Here is a 25,628-nt window from a genome sequence, read left to right as displayed (position 1 = left end):
ACTTCAGTTTACATAAAGGAGGAATGTCACTGGACATCACTGACCCTGACGTGATTTGAACACGCAGCCTTCTGATCTGGAGTCAGACGCGCTACCGTTGCGCCACAAGGTCACATGTTCCTTGTGCAGAGGTCTCCGGACATAGTGACAGGTGTGATAAGAGTAGTTTTTTCAACTGATCAATATGTTGTTTGAAGAATCATGGTCCAAATGTAACAGCCAGGTTTATCCACGAGAGTTGTTAAAAAAAGCTGTAAACATTTTGAGCTGTTTATATGTATTGGTCAATGTTTGTTATGAGGTTTTTTTAGGGTCCAGAGTCACATCATTTGTATCATTTCAGAGTTTTAACAAATTAGCAAAATTAGCTCAACAAGAACCAACCATCATTTCCAACCACATTTTGATTGGAATCAAATCAGTGAACTGGAGGTTGCATCGAGGGCTGTTGCTGTTATTGTCACATTGAGCAAAAGTTACTTTCATGCCTCTTTTGAAATATTTGGATTTGACCCAATGTCATGTGCAATCTAATATTATTCAGGGTGAGTTGTATATGCAGATAGAAACACATCTTGAATGTTCTGCGAATATACTAGGATTTCTATAACAGGTGAAATATCAGGATGTTTTCACTCTGAACATGTTTGTGTTCTTTCGCTGTTGGACTTCAGGGGGTCCGAGGAAACCGCGGGACAGAAAGAATATGCAAAACAGCAGCTGGCAGCTTTTCCCCTAATCCGTGAAATCAGAGTGCTAAAGCTGTGCTAACACCTCTCTCAGCGCTCAGTGCACACGCTGCGACCAATCCCCACAAACACACCAATTAAAGGCTCTGGGCCCTAATCCAAACAAAGATGATTCCTGGAGAGAAGAAGTGAAGACATGGTGCAGTTCTGCAATCCGGCCTGCAGGTGGAGCCTGTCAGTTGTTGGAATGATCAAACTGTGGAAAACGTGACTTGATAAAACTGGTGTATAATGATAAAATACTAAAGGCAGAACATGAACAGACCCTGATCTTCCATGTGAGGTATAAGAAGTGTTACTCAGGGTTTTCATGTGCTGGTGCATTAGTCAGAGTCAGGGTTAGGAATGGTTTTATAATCTCTAATTATAAACTTGACTTATTACTAAAAGTCAAGTTTGCTGTAGTGTTAATTGCTAATAGGAGACAAAAGGAAAACGATGACTAGTGTCACTATAGAGATACATGCACATGCTTTACTTTGCACCACATTGTGATGGTTATTAGAAGTTTGATTTAAGTTATGTTAGTCTTTATTTATCTGTGTGGATATAACTGCTTGTTGGGATTGCTGTTGCTCTTCTGTGTCTGCAACTGAGGCAACTTTTCAACATCAACTATTTGCTACATCTTCACAAAGCCCTCTAATGAAGAATCGAACAAAGATGAAATGATGAAATAATGGCGAGTACGTAAGAAACAAATACAGCAAGTACCAAACACTGATGTCATTCCTCCCTCCCAACGTCTTGATGAGATAAAGATTGAGTGCACAGAATCTTTAAAAAGCTGATGAAATATAGTTTTGTTACAGTTCAGCAAGGAAACTAAAACCAGATGTAGAAAACTATCATACATGTGATTTTGAGTAGAGCTTCATGTGCATGATACATCTCTTTATTGTGTGCTGGTAGTAGGAGGAAAGCATTTGGCTTTATTTTGCAAAGTAGACTTCATCCCACTAACTGTGAAAAAGGCAAAGGATCATGGCTTTGTGCTCATGGTTTGACTCAGACACATCTGGATCACTAAAGGTGGTCAAAGAAAAACAAAACTGGACATGGGATTTCAATTGGGCTATTATTGCATGATTCAGTGTTAGGACGCAGGATAATCTAGCCTCTATCGAGCCATTTAACCATTTATTATGTGAGGGTGTAGATGAATGGAGGAGGAGGCTTTCTGTCTACTGCATCCACCAATTTAAAAGGAATCTTTCAAGGCCTCATCTGGATCAGATTAAAATTTGATCACACAGGTAAGTACAGACTAAATTGCTGGAATTTAAAGGGATGTTATCCTCCTCCTAGTTACTGCTGCAGTGGACATTTAGGAGTTGAAGTTGAATGTCGGGGCACTTGGATGACACCATAGTAGCCGTATGGAGGCATTTAATGTGAATCTTTAAAGAGGATGGTTACCTTTCAGCTTCATCACAGGAATGAACAATGTAATCATGACCTGCAAGTGGATAAAGCTTCTCTCCTGAGCACATCAACTGCTCAACACTGCCTCATAAGTGAGGATTATCTGAAAATCACTGACCCTGACGTGATTTGAACACGCAACCTTCTGATCTGGAGTCAGACGCGCTACCGTTGCGCCACAAGGTCACATACTACTCAAAAAGAGATCTCCTTGAATATTTAAAATTTTTGGTTGAACCATTCCTCTAACACATGATCTGCTTCCATACAGTTATCAGTGGTTAAACTGCTACAAGACACCTCATCAGCATTGGTGTGTTAGAGCATATAGTATTAAACCCCGCCCTTATATAGCCTCCCCTACTATAAACCCCTCCTCCATGCACTGCATGTCGTGTAAGACAAGATGAGGATCCGAACAAGGAGTCAACAATAAATCATCTCTACATTTTAAGAGACAACTTTTATGTGACGTTAAATCCGCTTATAAATCACATCTTCCTCTGAGCTCATGGCCAATTTCCCATGCTCCACAATAACAACAGTCACCATCGACAGAGGCAGGTGGAATGAGGCGGCTGGAAAGGTGTTGAGGCAAATGTCACAAGTAGGAACAAATCGAATGTAAAGGCAGCGTTGAATTCTCCAGTGGTGAGGTGAGTGCTTGATGACAGAGGGGTTGTGTAGAAAGTGACCTGTTGCAGCACGTCTGCCACGGAGCTAATAATCAATAGCAATCATAAACTTTATGTGAGAGTTTTGAAAAACGAAACTATAAAGTGCTTCAAAGATGTAAAGATGGAGAATATAAAAAGTAATTTCAGTGCAATTAAGAAATGGAAAGGAACCTATGGATTAAGAAATTAATAAAAGTCTAGAATAAACAGAGACATTATAATCAGAGGCCTTGTTTACTTCTGCAGCTCCTCTCTCTACTCAGAACAAGCCTGATGCTGTGCTGGTGGAATATTTGGATTTCTTTAGGTTTGATGATCAGGAAGAAAAAAGAAAAATCACAATTTTGCTGCACATTGGAAACCCAAAACTAGACGGGTTCTCATATTCGCTGCTATACAAATTTATTTATCAACTGGACCGTCATATGGTTAACATATTATGGTATGTTTAAGTCATTTAGTTTGTAATTAAATAAGTAGAGAACAGAGGGACAGACTATGGTGCGAAGTTGATTGCTATAGAAGGAAGTCCCATGAATAACATATGCTGCTGGGGATGATGAGGGAGGGAGCCACGAAGATGGGACGTATCATGAAGGCTTCTGATTGGACAGTTGAAGGAAGATGGTGCAGTGGTGGAGTTGGGTCGCTCAGGGACTTTGAACTCCCTGCTGGATCACCGGAGGGAGAGGAGGACATTTAAAACCTTGGCAGCTTACAGGTTCAAGGCGAGCATGTCTGGTTGTGATTGGACGAAAGGAGAGAAGGCGCTGGCGAAGGCTAAAGATAGAGAGAACTGTGCAACTGATCTATTACTTCACTTTGTGTGACTTGCCTCGTGAATCACACCGACATCAAAGCTTTGCAGGTCTGGAAAAAGACCCATAATTTTCTAAAACCTCTCATCTTCTCTACTCTAAACACTATTCTTATGTCATATTTAGTTTTGTCTTATTATAGATGAACATTACCAAACTCTACAAACAGGTTTGTATGTGTTCCATTGAAGTAAATGTTAAATCTAATGTAGCAGAGATAAAACTGGTCCGGGCTTCACATCTAGCTGGAGATACGGTTGCTCTCCTGCAACACTTCCATGTACCACACAAACAAACATGAAGCCCTTTTGGTAAATAATAGTTTTTTAATCGGTGGTGCTGAATGTAGATGCATCTAAATGATGACAACAATGAGGCTGAGGATTGTTAAGAAATGTAAAGCTTCAAAACGCTCTCCATCATTGGAGCACGGACCTTCTCAGGCCGCGGGTCAGCCTCTCTTTGTTCTCACCTCTGTCTCACTCCTCCTCCTCCTCCCTACATTCCTGATGTGCAGTGGAAATACTACAATTTGTGCTCTGCACTCATTTTACAACAGCAGATTTGGATCATATGAATGAGCTTGATTCCAGGAGTGAAGCATTAACCTGCTCAGGGAAGTTCACGATAAAAAAAAATGAAAAACAGCTGCCTTGACATTTCATCGTCAGAAAACTTTCAGCTGACATACAATATGTCAGATTATTAACTATGCTGTGGGGATTTGTGCAAACATATCTCATTTGTATCCATGTTTCAGTATTCAGGTGTTGATTTTCAGATAATACACACACATAGCACATGAAAGCAGATGTAACTTAGCTGTTACACAAAGAATATAAATGTGACGGAATGGCTCGTAGAGTCATCAACATGTCTTATTTGCAAGTTAGGGAGTTGCTTTTTCCTTGTTTTTCACTAGGGGGAGCATTGGTTATGTGGAAATTGGGAAACTGTGGGAGCAGGAGTTGCCATGGCGGACTGCCCTGATCACAAATAGTCGAGGAGTGGAAAGAGTTCAGAATAGATCTAGTTTTTCCCTTTACAAATCCTGAAGCACATGGACATGACATGAGACAAATCCAGAGTCCCACGCAGCACCTTTACAGGTCAAGGTACAAGGAACTGTGGAAACACACATCGCTTTAATTGTAGGAACCTTGCCCTGATGAAAAGGAGATAGCACTAAGACTGGATATGAACAAAACACTGATCTATGGAGTGTCACTCAATCAGATCAAGAAAAAAACACCAAACTAACAATCAGATGAAAAATCTCTGCACTGAAAGTTGAGCAAAACACACTTCTGCAGGAGAATAATCTTTAAAGCCCACTGATATCTCAAATGGAGGGACAGTGGGGGGGTCTGCAGATGTGGCCCTTGTGTTCATGTTCACTCATTTGGACGACATTGGCTCATAAAGAATCAGAGCTGCAGGGAGCGAGGGAAGCTCAAAAGAAAGGTTGCAGCTTTTATCAGTGAATTGGGTCATAGTGTGGATCCAGCCCTGGGCTCATGTCTTATCCTGCACTGCAGTTCAATAATTAAGAAATCTGCATGACATTAATACAGTTTATTGCTAGTATATTGAACGTGTAACTCAGTCAAATGCAGGTCGGACCTTGGCCTGGTCTCAGCAGCTCCTTTGAAAACAAACTATATACAGCTCATAACACATATACTCATTCAGTCTATCTCTGAAATTCAACATCTGTTTTGATGCTCAAAGCATTGATTCACCCAGGTAGTCACACAGACACATCACGTCCAAGTGTAGTCATACCTGCATCATGCTTATTGCAAAAGACCTGCAGTGTGTAACCTGAGCCTGGATCAGGGGGTTTAAATCCAATCTCCCAAACTCAAGAATGTATAAGACACTGTGATTCCAGAGTTAGATCACAGACTGAACCATCCTGAGCCAGGTCCTGTTGTTCTGTTGTTGTCTGTACCTCCAGGTACAGTTTAGAATTGGTTTGAAAGTATAACTACTTATTCACTGGGCCCTTACTGGTGTGATTCCCAGATACATTTATGACCCGCTCACTTATTATAGCCCTCAAATCAGGTAAAGGTGAATTAAGTCAACATGTTATTTTATTTTTCTGGAACAAACTGTCTGACCTGAGATCCGCTGCAAGTGTATCGTCTTTTAAAATCAAACTTAAATTCTTTCTCATGCTTTTGGGTGTTTGTGTGTGTGAGCGTGAGCGTGAATACCTCAGTGAGAATATTGTATAGATAGACAGATAGATAGATAGATAGATAGATAGATAGATAGATAGATAGATAGATAGATAGATAGATAGATAGATAGATAGCCCCGAATAACATTTAGGACAGGATTATTATCATGGGGGTTATTATTGCACCCCAGGGTGTCTGTTCGGCTGTTACTAAAATGTTATAGATCTTATTTAAATGTCTCTGTGGTTCTGTAATCTAAAATATCAGCACTGATAAAAGCTTATTGAAATTGAAATGTGGTTTAATAGGGTAAACTGTATTTAATGAAAATAACCCTCAGTGTCAACAAAGACCTATCTGCACACTGGATTTAGATTTATGAAGTTTTTCATTACTGCTCCTATACTCCAGCACACATCTATCATGCAGGTAACAAAGCAGCGCCTTACGCAACTTTTGTGATGAGAAGGCAAAGCGACTCAAACAGGTTGTCGTCCAGCTCCGCCATGCACGGTGCTGGACGTGCACTGGGAACATTCCTGGTGCGTGCTCCAACTTGTGGGTGCACTCGCAGTGTGTGTGTGTCAGCGCAGCGGTGCGCTCCGGCTGCGGAGAGTCAGAGAGAGAGAGGCGGTTTAGTTGGGAAGTTTCTGCGAGTGAGTCAACGCGGCGCAGGGAGGACGACACCCAGCAGTGGATCTAACACCGGACCCCTCTCCTCTAGCTCGGACACAGAGATACCTTCACCCCGGCGTCTGCACACCAGCTGCTGGATCTAGTTGTTCACCTTTACGCACAGTTTGGGCATGGTTCTTGTCGCCCTGACGCGGCTTTTTCCTCATTGGGATTAACGCGCCGGCGGAGGAGGCATGAAAGTGACCGTGTGTTTCGGGAAGACCCGAGTGGTCGTTCCGTGCGGGGATGGGAATATGAAAGTGCACAGCCTCATCGAGAAGGCGGCCATGAGGTACAAAAAGGCGATAGCGAAGGTAAGTCCCCCCCCCCCCCCCCCACTCGCTTTGCTTTTGTACTGTTTCCAACCTCCGGAGTGCGCAGCGTGATCCTCTCATACTGGCGCCTCAACATGGCGCTTTCACCCGGGCTGGAAGCAGGGAGTGAGCGGGCTGAGGAGAACCGGCAGGCTGCCCCCTGGAAGGAGCCAGAGGGGGTCCCCCAGCGGAGGGAGGGCATTGGGGGATGTGCACGTGGATCGTTTCCAGTCAGTGGGAGTTGTAGTGGAGGGAAAGTACGCCTGAGTTCGCTGAGATCCTCCAGAGAGTGTTGAGCAATGACAGGGAACTGGGACGCAGCCAGGACTGTTTGTGGTGTAACTGCAGAGCATATCATCACAGTAAAAGCATCCATGCAACCAGGACATCCATATTTGAAAACAGGGATTTGGCACAGACGTGTTCATTAAGAGATTCTTAAACTGTGAATTACTATATAGAAGACACCTTTTTAATCTTTGTGTGTGCATCCATGTTTTCACATACCAACACACCTGCTCAGTTGAATGGAAAAGGGGCAAAAAAGTCACTTGAATCTTCAGGAGAAGGCTTTTTCATGAAAGGTGAAACCTGCAACTCCAGTTTTCCATGTTCACATGTATGTCACCTGAAGATACCCATGCCTATATAATGAGTATCCTGTCTACTGATGGAGAAACACAGCTTTGCGCTCTCCACCCTTCCCACCACACGCCTAGATTAGAAAACAGGTTTTGAGTTCATCCAAGTTTTACCTATGAAATGATGGAACGCATGACTGTGTGAAACCCCTGAGCCACATTTGAACGAGCACGGAGGACACTGATTTCTTTTCCCTCTGTGGGTTTGACTTAAAGCTCAGTAAATGACTAATGAATGAATTAAAGTTTGGACGTGTTGCCAAGGTTACTGAGAGTGCTTTCTCTTCCTTCCAACTGGGTGGTAGAACCAAGGGAGACGTGTTTATACTGCAGTTACTTTCCAAAGGTTGGAAATACATTGATGGGCTTATGTGTGTATTGCTGTCTTCTCAGTATTTAAGCTTTGGAAAACTTTTTGGCATCTTTTTCTTTCTAGAGAGAATGGCCTACAGCAAAGGGTTGACCATCATTTCCGTGCTCCAAGTTGGGTGCAAGTTCTGTACTTGTTCCGGTCACACGTACATGTCCATGGTTTATATTACTCTGTTTTCGTAATTTCATAATTTTAAACTTGGCTCCGTACAAGTTTATTCCCCGTCCATATTAATACAACGGAAAATGCGTTATCATGTGACTACACATGTACATACCAGTGTACACAGGAAATGCTCAAATGATGGCTTGTCTCTTAATGTAATCAGTTGTATCATTGTAAAATGCAGAATCAAACTGCACAACAGCTGTTAGCAAAGAAAACTGGGTCAAAAACACCTGCAATTTACTTTCTACCTGAGCTGAGGCTAAGGCCGGGAGCCTGACGAATCAGAGAAGGTTATGTGACCGAAAGACCCAATCAGCAAGTGGTTGTGTGTGTCTACGTCATCATTTCCAAACATCTCCGTTTGTGCCTGTCCAGACTAAGATGCAGCCCAGAGTTTTCAAAGTAAAACGCAGCCCTGGAGTTTTCAAAGTAAAACAGAGCCAGCAGCTGGATAAACTGAATATTGTCTGTTGCACCTCAGTAGATTCTTCCACAGAGTGCAAACAGTGGAAAAGCACTGTATGTCAACATTAACACTCATTCTTGAAGAGCACTTCCTCCTTAGATACACACCAGCAATCACACACACACCAACATTCTCCCGCTGAATGGTTTTCCATGGTTCAGCAGAACAAAGGCGACTGGTACATTGATCCATGCAGTGGTACTGTAAATGTAGAAGTGTAGGCTTTCCCTCCTGAGAACGCTTGGCTCCAGGTCAACACTAACTATGGTATCGCAGACCGGCCAAGACCTTTGGACTACTGGAAGATGTAATCACACTCAGGTTCGCTGGAGATTTATGCAGTCTTGCAGCTGACAGCGACATAGTCGAGCATTAAATGCTAATCTAAAAGTGCAAAAGTTGAATTTTTATGGCTGTGATTACAACGTAATAAAAAAAACATCATTGCTTCCTAAGAGTCATTGCAATATTACAGCAGTCATCTAAGGTGGTTCACCATTAGCATGAAAAACAGAGGAGCAAATGATGTCATATATGTCAGTTCAAGGAAAAATCACAGATACATTGCAGACTATTAGTTGTGGTGCAGTTTGTGTTTACGCTGACATTTTATAAAACAAACCAAGACATGTAGAGAAGTCATGAAATTATACAGACTCACAGGTATCTCATTCATCTGTCGTCCTTTACTATACTCTAACTATTTTAAATGTTTTGATGAAATAAGGAAAATCTCTACAATTGCAAAGCCATGGGAACCTAATTATTATAAATATTCAAAAATATATACTGTTTATAAGTCATGCTAACATCATAACAAATGACACAGCTGTTCACATGGCTTTGGAAGAGGTGGAAAAGTGGATTCAGCTCAGCCAACAAAAACCAGACTTTATGGGTTCATTTGACCTTTGTGCCTGTTCCACCAGCCCTTTTAATTGTTTTTTAATCTGGTTTATGAGCGGGGAGTAATTTTCTGCCTGAACCTGACCAAACCTGAGAGCAAATTACCCAAGCTCAAACTGAATCCAACAGGCTTGCTGTTTTTTTTGTGTTTGAACCTGCCGAGAGCCAGATTTTTACTCGAATCAATTCTATTTGTATAGTGCCAAATCATAACCTACATCATCTCAAGATCAAAGTCGAGACCTTACAAAGTCTATAGAAACCCAACAGTTCCTACGGGCATGTGCAGTGAAAGAAAAACAGCGTCGACAACGTGATTGAACTTGACCCAAACCTGAATATTATTGCAAAATTTAAAAAAAATAAGAACCCGGCCAGACTCGTAGGCTTGCATACGGCTCTGGTATTTAGATGCTAATGTAAATTAGCCTGTTCTTTTACCTCCACCTGCATTCTGCTGGACTCTAATGTCTTTATCCACCTCTTATCATGCACAACCTGCACTGCTTTGCCAAAACATTTGTTGCATGTATTCGACCTGTTGTGACAATTCTTCAATGCCTTTTATTCTTGCACTCGTTGCTCTTATAGCTGCCAATAACATCAGTGATCTATAGACGCAATCTCCTCCCTGAGCTCCCTGTAAGTATGTTCCCCGATCTTCTCCTGGGACACTTGACGGCTTTATCACAGTCTCAGAGGGGACCAGGCAGGCAGCATCAATCACCCACTCAAGTGCCATTAACTTCAGAGTCAGTCTGGACTACAGTATGCACAGTCATGAAGGATTAATGCTAAATGGGTTTTCAGCTTCCTTATCCTGTTTTTTTCTTTTGACAAGGCGATTGTATTTAGCCCTTGGCCAGTCAAGAAATAAGTGAGTATTCAACATTTTTTTTTTCTTTCTGGACTGCCTTGTTGGCAAAAACACAAAACGCCACGAGGACAGGACCTGGAGGTTCAGCTGTTTACCCACCCACATCTTGTACACTATCAGCTACATAAAACAAAAGCACACGAAAACATACAGTCTCCACCTAATCCATAATTTGTGGCTTTTACTCTTTAAATATCTACATCTCCAGATCCCTTTGTCCTCCACTTTCCCACAGCTGCTCCACCTAAAAGTAGGTTGCAGCCTTAAATCGCATAATTGCCCATTTTCCCTCCCAAAATTCCACAACTGCAGGCTTGCAGAGATGTCACAGTGCAGGCAAGTTGTTGAAATAAACAGATGCAGAATATATCTAGTGAAGAAGAGTTCATGAAAAAAAAGTTCCCACAGCTCCATCCTTTCTTTTCTTTTACTGTACATCAGTAGCATATGATGAGCATGTGCGCTCTGGTTCCTGCATTTCTGAAGACAAGGCCATGAAATAATGAATTATCTCCCCTCCCAGCCCGTACACATGCACATGACATCATAAAATAGTAAAAGCCCAGCGGTCGCCTTAACAGTGTCTGTCTCCATAATGTGGAAATAATGAAACTAACTATAAGACTAAGATGATGGAACATTTAGAATTCCTTGATTTTATGGAATCAAAGGTATCGATGTGTACAGGTTAATTACAGGATCAGACTATATGCGCACTGTATCTAGCTGTAAAAAACTACATTACTCCTTTACACATCATTAACAGCAGGCTTTCTAAATGCTAACTTTTCTAAGAATAAGGTTAGAACATTTTCCATAAACTATGAAACCGTTGGTTCTTTTTCATGATTTAAAGGAGTTCATCCCTTTTCCAGTGTTAATGCCAAGTGCAGAGTACAGACATGAAACTGACATGAAATCTTCTCATCTAAGTCTTGGCGAGAAAGCAAATTGTGGTGTTAATAAATGTCGGACTATTTCTATAATGGAGTTTGTCTTGACTTTACGTCTTTAAAATCCAAATTTAACTTGTTCAGTCTAAGTTTTGGTTTCATTTTGAGGCGTTTTAGTGTCTTGTGTCGGATCACACATTTTCCTTTATGGCAGACAAGGTCACTGTGTGTCGTAAACTTAACTTCCAGCAAATGAATCCATCCATAGTTCATGGGTTATACATTTTTGTATTTATCAATGTCAAAAAGTGCAATTACATCCACCTTGATTCAAAATTGCACAGCAAAGAATGAAATTTGCGAAGTGAATAATGTCCTCTTGGTACATGGGAAAGAAAATGATATACAGCGACAGGACACATGCACAGAGGGAAATGGAAAACCAAGAACTGCACTGAACTGCATTTCAGCTTGTTGGTCCCACAATATAAAAGTCACACCTAGCAAACTTCCAGTTTCTGACCCCTATTCTCAGGCTTCTCGTCTCTCAAGGGCTCCTTGTCAGTTCAAAGCAAATTGGGTATTGAGTAACATTTAGCTCTGCGTGGTGAGAAATAGGGGAAATCTGCTTCATTCAGCACAGTTGAAGAGGTCAGGACACACACTTTTCCGCTGCACGACAAAGTTGGGCAACTGAGAATCTGCTTGTGTGTTTGTTTTAAACCAGTTCATTTTTAGGGAAAGCGTATACGAAAAATGCTTCCAGTTGGCTACATCTGTTTCTGGAATTGAAACCATGAGGCTCTTGGCCTTTTTATAGAAGGAACAGGCAGCATTGTAATTTAGAAAGTTTTTAACTGCATGTTTTGCGTCTATGATATAATGGAATGAGCAGCTCAGTTTGCTTTCAAATGTAGTGCTTCAAACACCATTTGTCTCCTCTGGGAATTGTTAGCCTTCAGTCTTTCCATCCTAATCTATTCTTAGGCGAGGACCTAACATTAGCCTCTGCCAGTGCAGCACTACAGAAACACACTGCAAATGGAGAAAGCGGGAAGTACCTTTTGGAAGGGTTGTCTGCGTTCATTAGCTCACTACACTCTGCCACTCACTGGTTACGTGATGCAGTGGAGCTGTAGGATGATGGGATGTTATGTGATTGATGGTAACTGAGCACGAGTAGGTTTATGGTTCAGCTGTGGTCAAGCAGCAGTGATTTTTCTTCGAGGTCATTTTCTACCACAGCAGGGTACAAAGCAGGGGAGAGACGTGTGGACTCAGTAACCTCTCATCCTCTTGTTCTTTTTTCTTCTGGTTTTTCCAATAATTAGTTTAGCCTTACTTGCATCTTGATCTCTTGCTTTACTTCATCCCCTTCTTCTCCCTTCTTTCTTCTTCCAGCTGGCTTAGCATCATCCTTTCTTTTGTGCTAACACCTTTCAGTGGAACTTTCCCCCCCGACAATCTGAGAGTAACACATCACACGCCCTCCAAAGAGTCACGAGTTGAAATTTGCCCAAGCATCCAGAAAAGATGTTCATCACCCAGCATGCACTGCACTCTTCCTACTGAAGTGATTTACTCAATACTTTAGCTTCTGGCTCTTGAAACAGGACATGTTAAATCAGGACAGGACTTCAGGTAGGGTATGCAATTCATAGCTCCAGCAGCAGTAAGAGAAAAAGTAGGGGTGCTTGCAGGACACAAATTGTAAAGAGCAAAATAGCCTCTAATTTCCCACGGAGGCTGGTCAAGCATTTATATAGCAGTATACTATTGTGACAGTAAATGGTGGTCTATTCAGAAGTAAACCAGTAATTAAATACTAATCTAAAAGGCTGCTGCAGAGATCTTATAGAGCTGTGTCAGTGAACGTAGAGTTTTTTTTGGTGCTCTATAAAAACACATAGTGAATTGAAATGAAACTGTAGACTACAAGGTTTAAGTGTTGACTCTAAGTTTTAAAGATGTTTGAAAATGTTCCCGTTCACATTACATGAACAGTCCAGGACTGGTGAGCACCAATATCTTGAACATACAGAAAGGGGACCTAGGTGTTTTAAGGCCGAACATTGGGGGGTTCTTGACTCTGAAAGTCACTTGACGTGGCAACAACCCCACAACAAATGACGCTGCCTTTACTACAGGCCCGACAGACCCTCACCAGGGAAGGTGTCTGCCCTATATTATATACAATGCAGTCTATCACTAGTATGTTCATATAAAAATTATAGACTGCTATGGATTTGAAATATCAACTAGGATTACTACATTTAGGTTCATGTTTATCAGTCATATTCAATTTTGGGGTGTTTGTACATAAAAGTCTATGGTTCCTACACTGTTCACCAAAACTGGATGTTAATGCCCTCAAAGTAAGGACTTTAACCTCATAGGGCTCCATGTATAATCCAGTGTACTGGATTACTGAGTCAATACAACACACATTTTGTAACTGTACAACGAATATGTGAAGACTGGACTGTAGGTTCGACATTGGTACAGTTGTGTAGCTTGGCATATTGGTCAATGTCAAAGAGAATATGAGACTACTTCTATGCCACCCGTCTGGCTGACAGGCTCTGGCTAGCTTTGACTGTCATTTGAACTTCAGTATTCATTTGAATGTTACCAAAGACAATGACACCTCCACGAGTTCCATATCTTTCCCGGGACTCCCTCTCATCACGGTCAAGCTAAGATGACTTCAGGGCTGTAAACAGAATGGTGTACAGAAGGTCTACAGAAAGATAAATGGTAGGGAGGGCACAAGCATGCATGCAAAGATTTGTGACTGCCGAGGACAAAGCATCCGCCACACTGGACGCTCAGTTGAATGCATTGGGCTTGAGTTTTGCACACAAAGCTGGGAGAATTTCTGGCAGTAGCTGCTACTCTCAGCAATGCAAGCAGGCCCCTTGCCATAATGGTAACTGCCAAGGTCTGAGTGTGCCATAGCCATGCCAAGCCATTGCATGCCTGGCTTTCAAGCTCCATATATTATATTCTGCGCTGGGGATTTCTGGGTCAGGGTCAGTTCCTCTTGTCATTGGTAATGTGGTTATAGAAGTTGATACACATTTTTGTGTTTAATTTATGGTTTTGCTTTGTTTATACACCACTGTTGGAGTTAAATGAAAGAAATTCCTTTTGTTGTCAAAACAGTCGCAGATTTAGCAGGACCTGAAACAATGTTGGAGGGAGAACACAGTGAATAACTGGGTGTGTTTATAATATGCAAGAGTGTATTAGTGACTGTTGTTTGTGTCTTTTCTTGGAGAGATATTGTGCCACTGACCATGGTGACTTATCAAACATGAGTTCTTGATAGGTGCTGGCTTCTCCCTAGACACGGCCTTGTGTTTTGTCAAGACTTCGTATTGTTAACCCACTGGTTCAGATAATCCTGGTAATCATTAGCCTGAACCGTTAGAAGCCGGATAATGGAGCAAAGCACTGCACGTCATCTTGCACAAGTTAGATGTGTGTTTGTTTTCGGCTACCACTCATAACTTCAGTAATGTCAGACCTCAGAGATAATTAGGAAAGCCACCAACATGTCTTTATGTGTCTGTATTTTCAAAATGAAAGAGGACTTTGTTTAGTCTTTATAAACACAAAACATTTGGATTTTGTCTGTTCGAGGGGCCCTTTTACTTTTTATTAAATAAACATTGTGGCAAACTAAAAGCAAAATCCTGATTGAAGATTTTATTGAGACAGATTATGGCCACAGATCATCAGATTATTGGATGTATAGAGCCTTTGTGGAGTAAGAATTAACTTCAACCCTCGATTCAATCACCTTATCAGCCTTTTAACAAGATGTCATTACGTGCTATTAGCCAGCGAGAACTGACTGATCATCGAAGAAAAATCATGACAGCAGATGCTAATTTTCCTTGAAAACACTACATGTCGTGAGAATGTGGACGTGTGGGACCTCGTGGCGCAACGGTAGCGCGTCTGACTCCAGATCAGAAGGTTGCGTGTTCAAATCACGTCGAGGTCAGGCTTTTAAGACAAAACCATAGCATTTGGCAAATAAACAAAGCTCTGTATATTCTTCATGGCAGAATCTCAAATTAACGTCACAGTCAAATGACATATTGTGAAGTCTGCAGATGATGAAGTGTCGCGGTCAAATATTTCAAATTACCTTTACACCAAGGAATATTTCCTAAAACTCTGACCCCGACGTGATTTGAACACGCAACCTTCTGATCTGGAGTCAGACGCGCTACCGTTGCGCCACGAGGTCCTGCTCACAATGTGCATTGTTAGACTAAATTGTGTTATCATAATTTTCTGTCGAAATGCTGCAGCACTGAATGATTCAAAGAAAAAAGTCCTGTTAAGATGTTTGAAACAAGATTGGTATTATTTTTATGCAATAATTCGCTATCAATCCATTTTCTTATTTACCCAGAAGCGATCGTGCACCTTAACATCCTGAACACATACCACTTTTAAACTACAGTCAGACCCACGACCAGTTTACTACTTGATTTTGTGCTTTTCTGTCTTATCACTCCTGCTTGCCCTACCTCACTCCATCCCTACACCATTCAACTATTACACTCCCAGTTGTTATCATAGATTAATCACCAGAGAATAACAGGTAGTTACCATTAAACTCCGATCATGTAACTCTAAGTGACCCAACACCTTTTCTATTATAGGATAAGGGGTAAAAATGGGCTCATGAAAAAATATAATATCATAGGTTTTAGCTGCTGATGCCAGTGGATGGGTTGGGAAAAAAAGTAATCCAAATTCAGATTATATTAATGGAACAACTGAGTAAGGGATCAAGCTGTTAAATCAAATGTCATTCAGGCAGAAAGGTCCAACACTGTGTTGCTAATACTGGCAATATGGAGAAGCACTTCCCTTCCCAACACATTCTTAAAGGCTGTTTTGACAGCTTTCACTGTCTTCACTTTACATGTCTTAACATGGAGGCCCCCTTATTCTGCTCTTAAAATACACAGACATTACTTTTCCATTCAGTAACAGTATAGGCTGCTGTAGCTCCATATTTGAGTCAAAGTTAGCTCCGATGTCAGGCACTGTGAAGAGACTCTTTTTCCTAGCTTTTATGGATCCCAGTTACAGTTATACAGTCATTTCCCAGAGGCAGAGCTGTTCTTATGGCAGAAATAATCACATTGGTTGAGGTAAACTTCAATGGATGCAGCCAAGGAAGCAGCTTTGCAGATCAGGAAATGTAAATGGTTTCAGGAGTTTGAATATACAATGAACTTGAGGTCAGTTGGGGTGATGGACAACTTTTATCAGCATTTCTGTTTGCGTAAAGAAATACATATAGGTGCTACTTTTGCAGAGAGCTTTAAGGTGTCTCAGCCAGAAGAAAACTCTTCTGACTTTGCATATCAAGATTTACCACTGAGATTATTTTTAATCTCTGTTCAACGAGCCTGAAGAGAGATGTTTGCAAAGCTATAACTCAGGTCCACTCTTCTTTAAGAGTTGTGGGACAATCATTTATGGTTAATATAATATGCTTGGCTGGCTAGCTGGCTTGCATTGAACTGAAGTTGACCTCATAAAATCAGCAGCTCTGATGTGGATAGCCAAATACATTTGCTTTACTTATCCATTAAATGTATATTACTCCTTAAGGCTGCATAATAGGGGTTAACAATATTGTGTGTATTCACAAGATGTTACTCTGTAGATTTGTTAAATTCAGTTTTTTTTATCAATAACTTGGCTGTTACTTTCTGAAGCAGTTTGTGTTATTCCGTTAGGTTTCCTCATCCCACGTCTTCGTGAGATGACAGCTAGTGCTTCCAGCTGGATCAGGCTCTGAGCAAGTTGTAGCAAAGGCCAACTATGTGGTTCGCAGTGTTTCAACATGCAAGCCATGCCAGGCCCTCTTGGGTGTGATCCACTGTTTTGTCAACAACTTATTTCTGTGGCCATGATTGTAGTTACAGAGCACTGAGTTTTTGAAGGACAAGCATGGTTGACTTATTTATTGATATTATATATATATAAAAAAATATTTTGCTTCGTATCAAGGACTCAAATATTTGAGTCCTTGATATATGCGCATTTTTAGCATTTGGAGTATTTACATGTAAACGACAGGTTAGGCTGTCCCTGCTGCCCTCCCTCCTCTCCCCTCAATGCTTGATGGTATACATTGCTACGGTAGTGACCATGGGGTGTACACCACTTTTCATGATGCATTGTGGGAAACAATGAGTGCACTATATAGAGTATCTAAAACATTGAACAGTCAAACTGGTAAACCACTAAACATTCAGACACCAATATTTTACTCCAGAGAAATCACAGGTTTATTTACGGTCTACTGGTGGAACTAATTGTTTTTACTGTGTCTTTTCCATTTAGTTGTGTCAGTGAGATGACAGTGGGCTAGCATTCACTATACCAGGCCCACAAGTGAGTACAGCTAAATGGAATGCAGCCCTTAATACCTAATTCAATACAGCTGTGTTTTTCCTGCATCGGTGGCGCTTCATAAACTAGCTACGGCTAACATGTTAGCAAACAGCACATCCAGAACAAACAGAGCTACATTCACCTGAAGATGTTTTTCTGCCCAACTGACATATGTAAGTGAAATATTCGCTCTTTATTCTTTCCACCAATACTGAGAAAAATATATGGCCTTTTAATTTGCTAGGTGTCGACTTTCTTCACCAGCTAGCTAGCTAGCTAAAGGCTAACTTTTTTTGCTGGGTTTGAGCGTGCTAGCTGAGAAATGCTAAAGAGCTGCTTCGAGCTAAAGCCAGCGTGTGATAATTCTTTGTTTGTTTGTTTGTTTTACTGTGAGCAACAACCTCTGTCGCTCAGTTTGTTAGACACAGTCGCAGGTTGCATTTACACAAGCTGCTGCTGCAGCCGGTTGATTTTGTATCTCCTGTCAGCTAGCTTCCCTCTGGCTTGTCTTTGACCTGTGTATCCTCGGTGTTATCTTGCCCAGCATGACTCCCATCTCCTCCTCAGGAAAAGGGGTCAGATAGGGTATCTGTCCGTGTAATTTGTCTTTCTCTATCCTCTGCGCCTTCGAACCTGTCATACAACTTTCTTTGCACAGGTTATAATTTCAACTTTGACAAAAGCCTGACAAATGTGTAACTCCCTGAGGAGTTTTTTACTGGCAGGTTTGTGTAGACTCAGTAAACACAGATGTGTTTTACATTTTGTGTAACACGCTACATGTTGTTTGCCTGTGGTGTTCCCTACACAGGGATTTAGTGCCTTGCTCAGCAACACTTACGCCAGAGGCACCGTCTTAATTTTTTTTTTTTTACGATAAAGAATTATTTGCCAAATTGCCTTTCCTGATTCACGTTGCTATATTTGTTTTAAACACTTAGAACAACCATGTACGATTTGCAAAAAAAAATCATATATAAAATCACTGAGCGCTCTTGGCTTTGTCTGTCATTGGCTTTCGATCCCTCTAATGCACCCAGGGTCTTTCAACCCGTGAGCTCTATGCACACAAAGCCCTTTCTTTCAATGCATAAAGTAAATAAATGTGGTTGTCAGTAGTTGCACTGAGCTTTTATCAAAAACCAACCAAATCTAAACCCTATCAGCCTGTTTGACATCATTGTAATTTGGTTACAGTGAACGCACTTACCCTTTAATACTTGTACTAACTGTAATGATTTAGGCTACATCATGTCCTGATGCCCTTTTAATCAAATGATCGATGTGTCGAAGCCTACCTTAAGTAAAAGAGTTAAAATATCTTATTCTGAAGGGCTTTTTTCAACCCCCTTTTTGTATTTCAAAATGGGTTTAGCTTAAGGATATTATTATCATGATTCATTCAGTATTCATTATCAGCATGAGCTTAATTTTTCATGCTATTGATACAGCAGCTCCCCCAATGCAGTTAAGCCTAATTAACTTACATGATACTGAAACAAATCTTGCCAAAAAGAAGTGACTAGTATCTTTAGAGCTGTGTATCTATTGAGCACATGCACCGTTCCCTTCTGATCTGGAATCTATCATGTTGGTCACTAAATAACTATTAGATTTCTGCTATGAGTCACATGTTTAGCTCAGAGCACTTTGCCAAATCTGAATCATCTGAAATAGGATATTACATTGACACAAAAATACAGAATTCACCTGTGATTACCGTTTCATTTTGCAGTTGTCCTCATGTATTCTGTGTTTTGGCTGATATATTAAGATGAAGCAGTTAGTCTGGATTTTCCCAAACATCTGCCCACCCAGATATCCTCTCTAACATCCAGACAGAAATGGAAAAGGCGTGCTCAGGAGAAAATTAAATCCTTGATGTTTGAGCTTTTGGCTTAGGCGTTGGCGGGACTGGGATATTGGACTTTGGGATATTACAGTCACTTGGGCTGATTTATTTTGAGTCAGGCAGTGGCATATGAACAGGGTGACAGGGAAAGTTTGCTACTAGTTTAGGCTTTCTGTCGTTAAGGAATGCAAAAGAAAGGTTTTGTGTTCTGGAGCTAAAGTCTAAAAACTAAAGGCGCTTAAATCAGGATTTTTGGGACCAGTCACTCACTTTTTACTGGAAGCTGTGTCAGCCGACACCAATCAGTTTTTAAATCCAGAAATCAGAATCAATCACAAATACATCAATAATAAGGGGGAAATTACAGTTGTGAGAATATAATAATAAACAAATATTTTATGCATTTTGTAGGTTATACATAGCATAATTTATTTAGCATCAATTTGCGTTGTTATCCTGTTCTTCCAAACAAATGCATGAGGAACGTGAGGAATGTGACACTGAAATATTCTCACCTTGGTTGATCAAGGACTGTAGCGATGGCATAGAGGCGCTCAAACTCAATGCCACTGATTCTGATAACATGGTATTCACAGTTTTACACCATGGACAGTCTCTCTCTCTTGTTCCTCAAGAAGATGAGTTAAAGCTCTGTTATCTTTAGAACTCCTTGAGATGTGTATACACTGTTTGGTATAACTGCAACAGGCACACATTAGTGAAATATTGACACCTTGTGCGAGTGTATCGTGGATCCAAGTTGGCTCGTCTGACATATGGGGCAAATTAATTATTCTGCCTGATATTTCTCAGTTTTCTTGTTGTCGTTGCAATGCTACCGACAGCTGAGCGAGTGGTGATCGAGTTGCTAAGTTGTCTGTCTTATGTCATATCCCATTTTTTGAAAAACCTCAAAATGTCTAATGAGGTTTTAACTGTTGAAATGTTTTGAGCTACAAAAAGTATGCATTGTCTAGCTTGTGCTGTGTGGTATTATTGTAGCACCGAGCACTGCTGTTTGACCTTGGCTGTAGTTTGAAGCCTGGTTTATACTTCTGCATTGGATTGACACGGCGCTTACGCAAGTGGTGTACGTCGTTGTGAGTATTTTCTGTTTACAGACGTTGATACTTCAAACAATGGAAACTGAAAGTTAGTGGAACATGTTGGATTTGGGGCTGATGAATGTTGAACGTCAGTAAAAAAAATTCTGTAATAGACAGGACTCGCAAAATACCATGACCCTAAAACTTTTTATACCCATGACATGTCAAAATGTCAGCTATTAAAAGGGCATGCAATGCAGAAAAGAGACTCCTTTTGTTTTGTGTGGGGCTGCCCTGTTGCAACCCAGGCTGGCTCATGCTTATTTATCAACAAATTTGTATATTTTCTGTATGAAATAAAGTGAAGAGCCCAACAAAAATGTTCCAGTAAAATGAATCTTCAATCTTATGTTGGAGGAGATACCGGTGTTACAATTGAACTGATTGAGGCAGAGAGAAGGTGAGTTTTAAAGGGGACATATTATGAAAATTCCACTTTTGTAGTGCTTCTACACGTTAATTTGGGTATCTGGCATGTCTACCGTCCCAAAAACTCTGGAAAAAACAGCTCCCACGATTTGTTGTGGTTCCTCTATGTCAGAGACGATACGCTAGAGTGCATCGAATCGAATTACTACCGAAATAAACGTCATAGTCACACCATGTCCATGTAAGGAGTCTCACTACATGGCCTTGGACGAGCGAGCTAACCGGGCCGGTGGAGCCCGGCTAGCGTTAGCTCGCTGCTGCTACAAGTCAGACATTTAAGTCTTAATGATCCTTGTGGTATTTTGACCAAAATATGTTACAGAAATTTCATTAAGACCCCAAGGAACCATATCAACTGTGGTAAAATGGGCATAATATGTCCCCTTTAATGTTCTTGTCTGGCCACTGTGAGAAGCGGATGAGCCATACACCATGATCTACATCAGTATGCAGCGTAGACCATGGCTTATGGCATATGCTGTATGGCATCATGGTTACTCTCTGCCTTGGAATTCAACACTAAAGTAGAAACTGTCCATTACTGTGCATGGAGTAAATGACCTAGTTCTTCATTGCTCTTCAACAAGGACAGTTACGGTATGTGATTGCAGCCCAAGGCTACCAATTTCTTCAGGGGAGAATGATTCAGAGATGACTCAGCCTATTTGTTGCATTGACTGAAATACTTTCGATTTGAATTGACATGTGCCCAGATGAGCAATTCTGTGCTGAATGGTTTGAAGTTCATTCCAGGAACACCTAAGAAGGACCCCATCAAACTCCAAAAATTATTTCCTGACATGCAGCCTTTGCTGCGAGGATGCATTACTCTTAAAAAAGGTTATTGTATCGCTTCAGTCTTCCTTCAGCCTGTTGGGTTTATCCTTACATATGTTGCTGGCTTTGTGATATTGTGCTGCTTACATTTTTTAAATAGTAGTAAAGAAAATGTATTCATATTAAGGAATCAAGTACATCTACACCTTCTCCCTTTTGGCAAAAAAAACGCTTTTTTAAAGTAAAAAAATTCTGATTCCTAGCCTTTTCTGCATTTAGTATAAATTGGCCGATGTAGGTGCTGATGTTCAGGTCAAGTGTAAAATAAAGAAGGTTGACATTTAAAAGATACACCAAACACATGTTCTTCCCTTAGCAGTACTTGCCTATACATTTCAAGTTCATATGACATAATGATTCTGCAGCTTGTCTGGTTTGGATGACCGACATTTTGCTGGAAGAATTTCACAAATGAATATGTAAAGTTGTGGATTTATCTGTGCAGAGTAATTTCCTGCCCAGACATTTCTTCTGCTAACAGAACATGTTGTGGGATGATTAGTCTTTGCTCGGACCATGAAACGGGGTCATTCGGTACAGACTAAGGAAGTGTGGCTGAAAGGCATGGGAGCTATTTAAATAAGAACTCATAGGTGGTCACAGTGTAGTCAAGAGTCTGTCTCAACTTTCAGTGTGTATTCAGGATTTATTAAAACAAAAGGTTTTTTCAAGTTTAGCTCAGCTCAACTTTCCCTGATGTTGGGTAGAAAATGGACTGCTTTGTCCTAGTGAAAATGTGCTGCACAAAATTGTCTTATGAATAGTAAGTGTCTGTAGCCTACTAGAGTATCTTAACCTCTGCCCAGAAGCAATTGAGAAATAACTGAGCCAGACGTGACAATGTCATTAGGAATTGGCGTGGGTTATTCTGTTGCTGCTATAGGGTAATAGTTACAGTACATTGATAGCAGATGCGTCTCTGCCCTTTACTTTTCTGAGGCTGTGAGGATGCTGAGTTGCCACTGACAGACCAACCATCTCACACCCTATGATTAGGGATCAGTAATGCCTGGGGGAGGCAGCCAGCCTCCAAGTAGCATCTGTTTCCTGCAAACAGATCCCTCACATCGATAGCTCACATTGACAGCTCATGCTGAAGGAATGGAAATGCACCTACTGCAATCAATTAAGACTCCAACTCACTGTATCATCATGGATTTTTTTGGTTCTTGAAAAATAGAAGAGAGACAGTGAGATGTTTCTAAATACAAAAAATGTAGAATATATCCATAAAATAGAAATATCCAGGCCATTTTGGTGGAGTTTACGGACCTCTCAACTAATGTAGGCACATGAGCGGCTCAACACTCGCCACTGTGTCATCGTCGTCCCAACCCCGACCCTCTGACATCATCACAGCCAAGCACATGAGACGCCTTGCAATATGAATGAATGAATGAAATTAAAGAGTGCAAAATAAGTATGCTTTTTGTGGGTTGATAAGATGAACCTGGCATATATCATTTCATATCAATTGCATGCACCTGAATCGTATCGAATCGAAAAGTTGTCCACATCTTCAAGTATTGTAGTAAAACTTTCTTCCTAAACTATACTAGTAAAGCAATACAGTTCTATATTAAGCTGTCTATGCTAAATGCGGCTTTAACTGCATGTTTCACTGTCTTTGTTATTTCATTCATATTCAGAGAAAGGACTGGTGCTGCAGCAGCCCAGTTGATATTCTGTGCAGGAGGCCGATTAGCAGTGGATGTTAGGTATTTTAGCTCACATTACACCACAGAGTCACTGTGTACCGTACTAACAGAGTAAGCCCTCTGAGGTATTTGTGTGTGATTCTGCTCAAATACTAATGACTGTGAAGGTCTCTACAAAGCAAGGGTGTGTAAACATCCCCCATCTGCACAGCACATCTGTCAAACACTCCAACCTCCTAACAGATACATAGTTTGTCATCAGTATGTGTTTATAGCAGCCCGGAGAGAGTGCGTGGGTGTGTGTTTACGTGTGTGTATGCGCTTTCAGGTGGAGGTGAATGACCTGGTCGAGCCGGTTTCTTACTGTCAGCTTCAACGCACAGTCTGTCAACCAAACAGATTTCCCAGCACCCCTCCTCCAGCCACTCAAACTTTCATTGCCTTGTGTCTATTGCCTGCAGCGTTCTCATGAAAAAGTTCTCAGATGATCCAGGGCCAGATTCGAGGTCTTCCTTAAGTATGCTACCGTATTAATCCCAGTTTTGGAGTCAAGGAGGAGAAAACCTTTCAAAAAATAGATTTTTATGGCTGTGTATATGGTTTAACAACCCTTTTTGGGGTAGATGTTAGCAGTGTTACATCAATCTACATGTAATCACTAGCTTAGTTTCAGAAGACAGTCTTTACATTGAAAGTATTGAGTCGTCTTGGATGAATAACCTTAAGTTTGACAAACTGTTTCAATTTCCTGCTTTATCCGAGTAAGTTTTATCCAGGAGAAAAACAATAAGGATGGAAGGAAACAAAACCGGTTCTTTAACACAGAGGTGTTTGGTTCTTGCATTGGTGTCTAATTATTGAAAGATACACAGCAGGGGTCTATAGGTTGGAGGTAAACGCACTCAAAGCGCCACATTAGTCCTTCAGCTTTAAAGTATCTGGATCAGCGAAGCATTATTTACAGTGAATCTTCACCTTTTTTAACTAGAATGCAGCGAGGTCTTCCACCGCCACTACCCAGAGACGCATTGTGACTCTGAAGTCAGGGGCAACACATGGCCATTTTTCCTCTTCAGTGACTCTCTTCTCACACCCGGCACTCAGCACTGGTGGTCCCAAGGAGAGATCGATTGGTGTCTCCTCCATCACTCACTGACGTTAATGAGAACAGCTCCATTGAAAGAGGCAGGGCACTGAGCAGTGTGTGTGTGTGTGTGTGGGGGGGGGTTGTTGCAGGCACTTAAACTGCAATTGTAGGTTGGAGGACTGTTTGCATTATGTCATGGCAAATCATAGAGTAAACGAGAAGTAGGCAAAACAAGTTTAAAAATGGAATAGACTGGATGTAGTAACAACAAAGCTACAGAAGTAAAATCCATGGGACTTGTGGAATCATCCATGTTTAACCGTTGTAGTTCTGAGATGTTTTGAAGTGATCCCACAGGTCAGCTTAGTGACACCTTTTCTTCATGCACAGCCAAAGAAAATTAGATTTTTTTAGGTTATTCTACAATACAGTCTTGTTTCAAGCATCAGCAGGTCCTGAGATTACATAGTGTGTGTGTGTGTGTGTCTGTGTGTGTGTGAAAATTTCAACTCTCCTAATTTACTTGTCGATAATAACACTGAGCTCATTAGATTTAACCTTGCAGCACAGCTCCTGGTGCTTTCTTTCAACATCTTTTTTTATTCTCTCTCCACCTCCTTCCCTTCTCCTCAGCTCCAGTTCCTGTCCTCCCTCTTTTCTTCTACCCCTTTCTGTTTTAATCTATCCTCCATTTAGATCCTGCCCAGTCATGTCTTCTGTATTTTCTGTTACTTGTTTTCTTTTCTTCCTTTTATCTCCGGCTATCATCTTTTGGTCAAGTCAATTTTTCCTGTTGCTCATAGTTCATCTATTGAGAGGTGATTTTGTATTGTCTCATAGGTTTATAAATTTCTGATTTTATGTGGATAAGCCACCAGAGACATTTAGTAACTATGTACATAAACATGAAGAAATAAAAGCTAAGAGCATGATGGTTGATGATGCTGAGACATGTGAATAAATTTGTGCATTATTCTGAGGCTTTGAATGTTGCATGGTAAGTCCATTAGTAGACAGGAGTAAGAAGAAGATAGGATGCTGGCGGTAGCTTAG

General features: G+C 41.0%; 1 protein-coding gene and 4 non-coding genes across 8 annotated transcripts in view; 2 read left to right on the top strand and 3 right to left on the bottom strand.

Annotated features, from left to right (window-relative positions):
• Window positions 1–40: 40 nt before the first annotated feature.
• Window positions 41–112, bottom strand: trnaw-cca (transfer RNA tryptophan (anticodon CCA)). Its single transcript has one exon. It is a non-coding gene; the product is annotated as a tRNA-Trp (tRNA).
• Window positions 113–2,288: 2,176 nt separating this feature from the next.
• Window positions 2,289–2,360, bottom strand: trnaw-cca (transfer RNA tryptophan (anticodon CCA)). The gene has a single exon. It is a non-coding gene; the product is annotated as a tRNA-Trp (tRNA).
• A 4,052-nt stretch (window positions 2,361–6,412) lies between these two features.
• The window catches only part of LOC128425802 (partitioning defective 3 homolog), a 343,569-nt gene continuing 324,353 nt past the window's right edge, over window positions 6,413–25,628 (top strand). For all 4 annotated transcript variants that reach the window (XM_053412630.1, XM_053412629.1, XM_053412628.1 and 1 more), the window contains exon 1: window positions 6,413–6,847. In XM_053412630.1, the coding sequence (XP_053268605.1) occupies window positions 6,728–6,847 (120 nt within the window). In that variant the 5' untranslated portion in view covers window positions 6,413–6,727. The remainder of the gene's footprint in view (window positions 6,848–25,628) is intronic.
• Window positions 15,112–15,183, top strand: trnaw-cca (transfer RNA tryptophan (anticodon CCA)). The gene has a single exon. It is a non-coding gene; the product is annotated as a tRNA-Trp (tRNA).
• trnaw-cca (transfer RNA tryptophan (anticodon CCA)) lies at window positions 15,361–15,432 on the bottom strand. Its single transcript has one exon. It is a non-coding gene; the product is annotated as a tRNA-Trp (tRNA).

This window comes from Pleuronectes platessa, chromosome 20, assembly GCF_947347685.1.
Source record: "Pleuronectes platessa chromosome 20, fPlePla1.1, whole genome shotgun sequence".
Classification (NCBI taxonomy): domain Eukaryota; kingdom Metazoa; phylum Chordata; class Actinopteri; order Pleuronectiformes; family Pleuronectidae; genus Pleuronectes; species Pleuronectes platessa.
This window is presented reverse-complemented; position numbering and strand designations above follow the sequence as displayed.